The sequence below is a fragment of the Austrofundulus limnaeus genome, unplaced genomic scaffold (assembly GCF_001266775.1).
Source record: "Austrofundulus limnaeus strain Quisiro unplaced genomic scaffold, Austrofundulus_limnaeus-1.0 Scaffold836, whole genome shotgun sequence".
NCBI classification, from domain to species: Eukaryota; Metazoa; Chordata; class Actinopteri; order Cyprinodontiformes; family Rivulidae; genus Austrofundulus; species Austrofundulus limnaeus.
The window spans coordinates 108,480-117,223 of record NW_013953238.1 but is presented as its reverse complement, the minus strand read 5'-3'; the positions used below and the strand labels follow the sequence as shown (position 1 = coordinate 117,223).

The following is an 8,744-nucleotide window of genomic DNA, read 5'->3' as shown; positions in this document are numbered from 1 at the left end:
TAATTGTAGCTTATAGTTTAGTTTTGTTTTTAGCTAGTTCTAATTTTAGCTTATAGCTTAGTTTTGTTTTTAGCTACAGTTCTGCTAATTGTAGCTTATAGTTTAGTTTTGTTTTTAGCTAGTTCTAATTTTAGCTTATAGTTTAGTTTTTAGCTACAATTCTGGTAATTTTGGTTTATCTCTTAATTTTAGCTACAGTTCTAATTTTAGCTTATAGCTTTTTTTTTTTTAGCTACAGTTCGGCTAATTTTAGCTTATAGTTTTTTATTTTTAGCAACAGTTCTGATAATTTTAGTTTATAACATTGTTTTATTTTTAGCTACAGTCCTGCTAATTTTAGCTTATAGCTTAGTTTTATTTTTAGCTACAGTTCTGCTAATTTTAGCTTATAGCTTAGTTTTATTTTTAGCTACAGTTCTGCTAATTTTAGCTTATAGCTCTTAGTTTTATTTTTAGCTACAGTTCTGCTAATTTTAGCTTATAGCTCTGTCATACAGTTCTGCTAATTTTGTCTTATGTTATCTTATTGTTCAGTTTTTAGCTAGTTATGCTACTTTAGCTTGTAGCYGTTCATTTTAGCTAGAGTTATGCTACTTGTAGCTAAAGTAAAAGCTCAGAGTCCTCAGATGTTCAGACATTTGGCCTTCGGTCAGATGAGAGGCTAACTGGAGGGTTTTTTGTGTTTGTTTATCTCTCAGGTCCAATCAGAACTGAGGGTTTGTCTGATAAACCAGCAGAACTTCGGCTGAGCAGCAAACAGACGACATGCTGAAGCTGCTGCTGCTGCTGCTGCTGCCCTCATGGAGCTCAGCGCTGCTCAGGTCAGAAAAAATACTTTGTTTTAATTATTTAACTGAAGCAGGAAAACAAAAATGTTCCAATTGTTGAGGATTGTGTTGTTTTTAGTTGATAAAGATTCTTTTAGAACAAATTTTAATTGTAGTTTTAGGAGTTTTAACAAAATAAAAGCTTTTCAGGTGAATCCAGGTGACTGTGAACTGAACAAACATTTGATTTGTTCCGGTCAAACAGCAGAGTTTAATGAAGCTTTGGCCCTCAGGGTGGCTCTGAGGCGGCTGGACCCGGTCCGGAGCCAGCTCCGGGCCCAGGGCCTGCTGGAGGACTTCCTGAAGGACCACAGACCCGACATGTTCAACCGCCGCTACGCTCAGTGTTTCCCACCCGGAACGCCGTCCCTCAGCCTCGGACGCTCCCGAGAGAAACTCTACAACTTCATGGACGTAAGTGAAGAGGGCTGCCAGGGAGTGACAGCAGCTTATTTCTTTTGGTTTAATTTACCTTCTTCCACATCAAAACATAATCTGAGATTATTTCAAAATAAAAGACTCACGTCTCTTTTAATCTYTCCAGAAGAGATGTTTGGATCAGTCTCTGTTCCTGATTTCACTTAAATGAAATGAAACAATTTCTAAATTTAGAGGAAAGACTCAGAATTAGTTCTTGGTTGTGATTTAATCTTGTTTCACTCAGTCAGACTCGGTTCCTGTTCCAGGCTCAGTACTACGGGGAGATCAGTTTGGGGACCCCGGAGCAGAACTTCTCGGTGATTTTTGACACGGGATCAGCCGACCTGTGGGTGCCGTCGTCCTACTGCGTCAGCCAGGCCTGCGGTACAAACACCTCCTTTAACTAGAACCTGGTCTGCGGGTCAGGACGGCCCGACCCGGGCTCAGTTAGCCGAGAGCTGATAAGAAGTTCAGGGTTTAGTGGTCCGGACTGTGACATCGTCGTTGTGATGTGAAGTAAACAGCTGTTTGTTTGCAGCGCTGCACAGAAGCTTCAGGGCCTTCGAGTCCGACTCGTTCCATCACGATGGTCGCAAGTTTGGGATTCACTACGGATCAGGACATCTGCTGGGAGTCATGGGAAGAGACACGCTGAAGGTGCGTTCAGGTTCAAACAGGAAGTAGGAAACCATCAAGGTTCTAATCTCTGTTTGGGTTCAGATTGCGGGACTGACGGTCCTGAACCAGGAGTTTGGGGAGTCGGTCTACGAACCCGGTTTCACCTTCGTAAACGCAAAGTTTGACGGAGTTCTGGGCCTGGGCTACCAGTCCCTGGCAGARATCCTGGGAAACCCCGTCTTTGACAACATGATCGCACAGAAGATCGTAGATGAGCCTGTGTTCTCCTTCTACCTGAGCAGGTAGCTGTGTCACCTGAGAGCCAGCAGCTGAAGTCACAGGTGCTCTGTAACTCTGGCTGTTCTTATTAACCATCATTATCATTGTTAGCATTGTTAGCATTGTTAGCATTGTTAGCATTGCCAAGCCTATTCAATAGAAAGGGATAGAGGCGAGCCTCGTGAATCAAGGCCAGTTGAATGGCAGGCAACCATTATTATCCACTCCTAAACTGGTCTTTATTTATTTTTCATCTGTTACCGTTAGCCCCATAAAAACACATCAATATGACGGCGTTGATCTCGAGATGTGTGCTGTTATACAGCTTTACAAATGGTGTTACAATGGCGACGTAATTCGCAAAAAACTAACYTCAAAATCCCCCATTGGGTTACATTAAAACCAGATCCAACGATGCACTCTAGGTCAGTGTTTCCAAACATTTTATCTTCTGACCCACAAAATATCCATGGCAAAMWCTTGTGACCCCAAATATTACTGGTCTGAGTACTCAAACTTTGTTAATAACCCTAAAAACACAGGCTTTTTGACAATCTAAACAGCTTGTACACAAATACAAATACTTATTTTTACTTAGTTTGTGTTTTTATAATAGTTATAGGAAAAATGTTACATCAGCAATTATTTTATTACCCTTTAAATTGATTTCTGGAGATTATCCAAGGTGCTTCATGACCCATAATTGGGTCCCAAGCCCAACTTTGGGAACCAAAGTGCAGTGGTTCCCAAACTTTTCATCTTTTGACCCACAAAATAACAGTAGAGACCTGAGCCCACAACTGTTTCTGGATGATAAACATTTGTATCAGGTCAACTAAACATGGGCATAGTAACAATATTTTTTATACTACATTTATCCATTTTAAACACACTAACCTCACTCCTTTGTAACAACTAAGACAAATGTAATTACTTCCGAAAATCTTTTCAGGACCCAACCTTGATGTTTCGGGACCCCACTTTGGGTCCCGACCCCAACTTTGGGAAACACTGCTCCAGGTCATGTGACCTAGAGGGTGAGCTGTGTGCCTGTAAAGAAAAATCTTTGCAAACAAATTCCTGCTACAGCCTCGATTTTCATGTTACAAAGACAAATTATACATCAAAATGTAGGATTTTTTGTCTTCTTTCAGAAAATGTGCTGGTTTGGCTCTAAGACAAACGGTTTTCTCTCAGCGTGCTTCAGAAACCACAAAGACCAGTTCGTTCTCCCGTCTCCACCATGTAAAATTCAGTGAACTTTTAGTTCAGACTTAYTACTTTTTAACTCGTCATATCTCGGCCATAAAGCCATGTACATGCTTGRAAATTTATTTCAGTAAAGWCCAGAGTCTCCTGACACTCACAGTCCAAGAATTATTTGAACAGACCTTATACTTTTCACACAGCGGCTTCTTGAAATGACCCATATTCTTCTCACCCTGCCTCTCACACCCCCAGAATCCAGCCTCCTGATTGGCCGACACTGTTTGATTGACAGGAGGCGGGTACTGTGGGTCCCTAACTGAGCTTTCTGATTGGCTGAGGCGTTTCCTTTGTGTAAATGAACAGAACTTCATTTCTCAGCTGTTTTTAAAACAAACAAAGCTGAAATTTGGTGGGCTGGTAGCTGAGAGCTAACTCAACACATTATGAATGCTGCTCTCAAGTTTAAGCTAATTGCTAAAGTTAACTTTGAAAAAAAAGTCTCTCATTCAGCCATTTTAAACCATCCCTCAGGCTACACCCCAACTGTAGGTCAGTCAGTGTCTTACCTGCAGCAGATAAACATTTTAATTACTATTGACATCATAGGTTTATTCAAACATCTTTAATTCAGCCAATTTTCAACCTAATTAGCTAAAAATCGGTACTAGTAGCTAAAGGTCAGCTCTATCACAAATAGTAGCCAAAATAAAATTCCAAGATGGCCACCATAGCTATATTCAAGGGGTTTTCCCTCAGCCTCTGTTTGATATATTGAGCTGAAAATTGGTTTAGTGGTAGCTGAGCGTAACTTCTGTCACATACTGGAGCAGAAACAGCAAAAACAAGATGGCAGCCGAAGTAACTTCGGCCACTTTTTCTCAATGCAAATGAATGGAGGTGATTTGGAGGTGATTGGACCCTTCAGACCGATGATCTGTAAAATCTGGTTGGGCTTTTAAGACTTTTATTGTCGTCATCTGAAGATTCATTTACTGTGAATTTAGTGATCAGAACTCTTGACCGGGTTCTGTTTGCTCCTGAAGGAGAACCAGTACCAGCAACCCAGAAGGAGAACTGCTGCTGGGCGGGAAAGACGACACGTTGTACACCGGACCCATCAACTGGATCCCCCTGAGCGCTAAAGGATACTGGCAGATCAAGATGGAGAGGTATGGTTCTGACCCGTATGTCCTGGTTCTGGTCCTGGTTCTGACCCGTTTGTCCTGGTTCTGGTCCAGTGTGGCGGTGCAGGGCGTCAGCTCCTTCTGTCCTCGTGGATGTCAGGCCATCGTTGACACTGGGACCTCCCTGATTGCTGGACCGACCAGTGAAATCCTCAGCCTCCAGCAGCTGATCGGAGCCACGCCCACCGGCATCGGCGAGGTCAGGAACCGTGTCTTGACCACGCCCCCTCGTCCCTGGTTTTATACCTGGATAAAATGACCCGTTTKTCTTTGATCTGCTGCAGTTTGTGATGGACTGCGGTCGATTGTCCAGTTTACCTCACGTGACCTTTGTTCTGGGTGGGATGGAGTACACGCTGACCTCTGAGCTGTACGTCAGAAAGGTCTGTTTGGTTCTGATGAGCTGAAGGCTAGTCTGAAAGGTTTCCTCAGAGGAACGTCTCAGTTGTTGACCSTCTCTCTGTCCTTCAGGAGATCTTCGGCAGCAGGGAGCTGTGTTTTAGCGGTTTCGAGGCCATCGACATCATCTCCCCTGAAGGCCCGCTGTGGATTCTGGGAGATGTATTTCTGACTGAGTACTACAGCATCTTTGACAAAGGTCTGGACCGGGTCGGCTTTGCTCGGGCCAAACATCCCGCTGAATAATTTATCCATCAGTTTAAAGAATTTATTAATTCTCGTCACTTCCTGGTTCTGATCCTGATGCTTCTTGGATATAAACCAAACTGTACGAAATGAAGACATTTTCCCCTGAAGGAGGCCAACATTTTATTTAAAACTCTGATTCCGGGCTTTAACTGTGACCCAACAAATATCTACTTACTTACGTGACGCCAACTGTGAAATAAAATGTTAAAAATTTCCCCAACATTTTATTATTTAGCTCACTGCTTTTACATTTAGCTATTTTTTACTAAATGTAAATGTTGTGGCTAAATGCTATTTTACGTATTTCAGAATTGGAATGCTATCTTTACTGTTGGTTGGTGGCCTTTGCTAAATAACATTATCCTGCGACAAAAGCTAATGCTAACGCTGCTAAAAGTTCCCTACATCAAACTCTCATTTTTAGCCAGTTAAAATTTTAGATGTCATCTTCAGCAGCGTTAGCAGCATTAGCAGAGTTAGCAGCGTTAAAGAGTTAGCAGCATTAGCAGAGTTAGCAGCATTAGCAGAGTTAGCAGCATTAGCAGAGTTAGCAGCGTTAAAGAGTTAGCAGCGTTAGCAGCATTAGTGGTGTTAGTAGTGTTAGCAGCATTAGAAGAGTTAGCAGCGTTAGCAGAATTAACAGCGTTAGCCATGTTAGTAGCATTAGCAGAGTTAGCAGCATTAGCAGTGTTAGTAGCATTAGCAGCATTAGCAGTGTTAGCAGTGTTAATAGCATTAGCAGCATTAGCAGTGTTAGTAGCATTAGCAGCATTAGCAGAGTTTGCAGCATTATCAGAGTTATCAATGTAAGTAGCAGTAGCATTGTTAGTAGTTAGCAGTGTTAGAAGAGTTAGCAGTGTTAGCACATCATCAGAGTTAGCAGCATTATCATTGTTAGTAGCATTAGCAGTCTTAGTAGTGTTAGCAGTGTTAGAGTTAGCAGCGTTGGTAGAATTAGCAGAATTATCTGTGTTAGTAGCATTAGCAGAGTTAACAGCGTTAAAAGAGTTAGCAGCATTAGTGGCGTTAGTAGTGTTAGCAGCATTAGAAGAGTTAGCAGCGTTAGCAGAATTAGCAGCGTTAGCCGTGTTAGCATTAGCAGAGTTAGCAGTGTTAGCAGCATTAGAGCGTTAGCAGCATTGTCAGTGTTAGTARCATTAGCAGTGTTAGTAGCATTAGCTGTKTTAGTAGTGTTAGCAGTGTTAGAAGAGTTAGCAGTGTTAGCAGCATTGCCAGAGTTAGCAGTGTTAGTAGAATTAGCAGAATTAGCAGTGTTAGTAGCATTAGCAGNCAGTGTTAGTAGCATTAGCAGAGTTAGCAGCGTTAGCAGCATTATCAGTGTTAGTAGCATTAGCAGCGTTAGCAGCATTATCAGTGTTAGTAGTGTTAGTAGTCTTAGAAGAGTTAGCAGCATTAGCAGAGGTAACAGATTTAGCATTTGCTTTTGTAGCAGGATGATGATGTCACAACAAAAGTCGCGTACCAACAGCAAAGGCTGCAATTCATTCTGAGATACTTAAATGTAAAATTTAATATTTAGCTGCAACTTTTAAAAAACATTTAGTAAAAATCATGAAAATGTAACAACAAAGAGCTAGATACCAATAAAATGTTTGTGGGAAATGTTTAACACTCAAACTGAGCTAAATAATGAAAATATCTGCTTGCTATGCTAGTAAAGGTACATTTTGTTTCCAGCTGGGAAATCTAGATATCCTCATTCAAATTATATCAAAATAAAACTCATTAGAATAAAATAAAATAAAGATTGAGAGCAGTTTTCTAGGAGTTACCTCAGGTAGTGAGACGAAGCACTCGTGCTGTCAGGATGTGAAAATGTGTTTAAGTTTAACTTAATCCTCAGTTTGATGTGATGATCACAATTAATTTAATTTTCATCCTTTCTTTCTGTCCTTCACCTCTGAATCCTTTAATTAAAGCTACAGTTTCCTCTTTATCAGGTCTTCAACAGTTATCTTTAACAGTTATTCTTCCATTAAAATGCCCAAATAAAAAATGATTTTATTTAAATTGTATTTTGTTGTTTTCATGTGAACATGGATATTTTAAAAACGTGTTTATGAGAATATTTTTATAAACTGTCTTCATGTGAGCATTTTGAAAAAATATTTCATTTAATCTTTTCTTATTTTATTAATTTGTCAGAAAAGGTTCTGTTTGAACTTCACGTCTCTTTTTTTTCTGCGACTTGTGTTTTTAAGAGTTCTCCTTCTCGTCTTCATCTCGGTTAGTTTCCTCCTCATCGTCACTGTCAGCCGTCCCCACGAAGTCCCGATCGTAGTCCGGCTCGGGGATCTGCAGCGTGTTGAGGGTGGGACTGGGAGTCCTGGGGGCCAGGTGTCGGCCCAGGCGTCTCCTGCGGCGGCCCAGGCCCTTGGGACTGGGCAGGCTGCGGACCGAGGACTTGGACGTCTGTCTGGAGAACTGCAGGGAGAACTGGCGTCCCCTGGGCCTGGTGGGRGGACGGTTCTGGTCGATGGTGGTCCAGCGGAACTCTTTGGGTCCCAGCTGGGTCGGGGAGCAGCAGTTGGAGCCGGTCCTGGAGACGCTGAGGACAGAAACAAGAGTTATTTAAGACACGATGATTGGGTTTGGATGGCCTGAGGAGGATCACCTTGGGGCCTCCAGACTCGGGGCCTCCAGACTCGGGGCCTCCAGACTCGGGGCCTCCAGACTCGGGGCTTCCAGACTCGGGGCCTCCAGACTCGGGACCTCCAGACTCGGGACCTCCTCAGTGGGTGAAAGATTGAATCCGTTGGGTTTGTTTACAGAACCGTTGTTGTTGCAGGCGTGGGCGAACAGCGGCGGGCTGACGACCAGCTGAGGAAACACAAGCGAGGACTCGCTCTCAGGGGACGGAGGGTCRCTGTTGACCTCCCTCAAGGTGGACAGAGTGTCCAYGGACTGGGGGGGGGGGACCAGGGAYGAGGGCGGAGCCTGGTCCACCACGCCTGGATTGGTCCTGGTTGGATTCCAAAAGAAACCATGAAACACAATGAGTACAAGTATTGGTAGTACTTTGTAGTACCCTGTAGTACTGGTACCTGAGGTCTGGGAAGAAGCTGCTGGTGGCGTCGCTGCTGTGGCGTTTAAAAACCGGTCGAGGATGTTTGAGATCAGGAGGCTCCTGAACGCTGAGCAGACGTCGGACTCGACCCAGAACCTGAAAAACACAACATGATCTGTTCAAACAACCAAAATATATTTAACAAGTGTGAGATTATCTTAATATTTAACAAGTGTGAGATTATCTTAATATTTAACAAGTGTGAGATTATCTTAATACAGCAGGTAAAATAAGTATTGAACACGTCACCATTTTTCTCAGTAAATATATTACTAGAGGTACTAATGACATGAAATTTTCACCAGATGTTGGTAACAACCCAAGTGATCCATACATACAAAGAAATCAAACCATAAATGTCCAGAAATGAAGTTTTTTGAATAATGTGGAATGGCACAGGGTATTGAACACATGAAGAAAGGGAGGTGTAAAAAGGCATGGAAAGACAAGACACCAGCTGAACTCTCTCAG

The 8,744-nt window shown here is 42.5% G+C and overlaps 2 protein-coding genes across 3 annotated transcripts in view; one reads left to right on the top strand and one right to left on the bottom strand.

Moving 5' to 3' along the window:
* The first annotated feature begins 765 nt into the window (after positions 1 to 765).
* Positions 766 to 5,695, top strand: nots (nothepsin). 2 transcript variants are annotated; one of them, XM_014028995.1, is made up of 9 exons: positions 766 to 821; positions 1,061 to 1,241; positions 1,514 to 1,631; positions 1,786 to 1,904; positions 1,968 to 2,167; positions 4,397 to 4,522; positions 4,592 to 4,736; positions 4,822 to 4,920; positions 5,009 to 5,695. In XM_014028995.1, the coding sequence occupies exons 1-9, from the start codon at positions 766 to 768 to the stop codon at positions 5,180 to 5,182; spliced, it is 1,218 nt and encodes a 405-aa protein (XP_013884449.1). In that variant the 3' UTR covers positions 5,183 to 5,695. The 2 variants fall into 2 exon arrangements, with proteins under 2 accessions (XP_013884449.1, XP_013884448.1); XM_014028994.1 differs by having other exon boundaries at positions 4,397 to 4,736.
* Positions 5,696 to 7,417: 1,722 nt separating this feature from the next.
* LOC106532840 (bestrophin-3) overlaps positions 7,418 to 8,744 on the bottom strand; it is a gene marked incomplete at both ends in the record, with an annotated part of 10,353 nt that continues 9,026 nt past the window's right edge. The window contains 3 exon segments of the mRNA XM_014028993.1: positions 7,418 to 7,754; positions 7,821 to 8,168; positions 8,251 to 8,369. Coding sequence (XP_013884447.1) covers positions 7,418 to 7,754; positions 7,821 to 8,168; positions 8,251 to 8,369 — 804 coding nt within the window.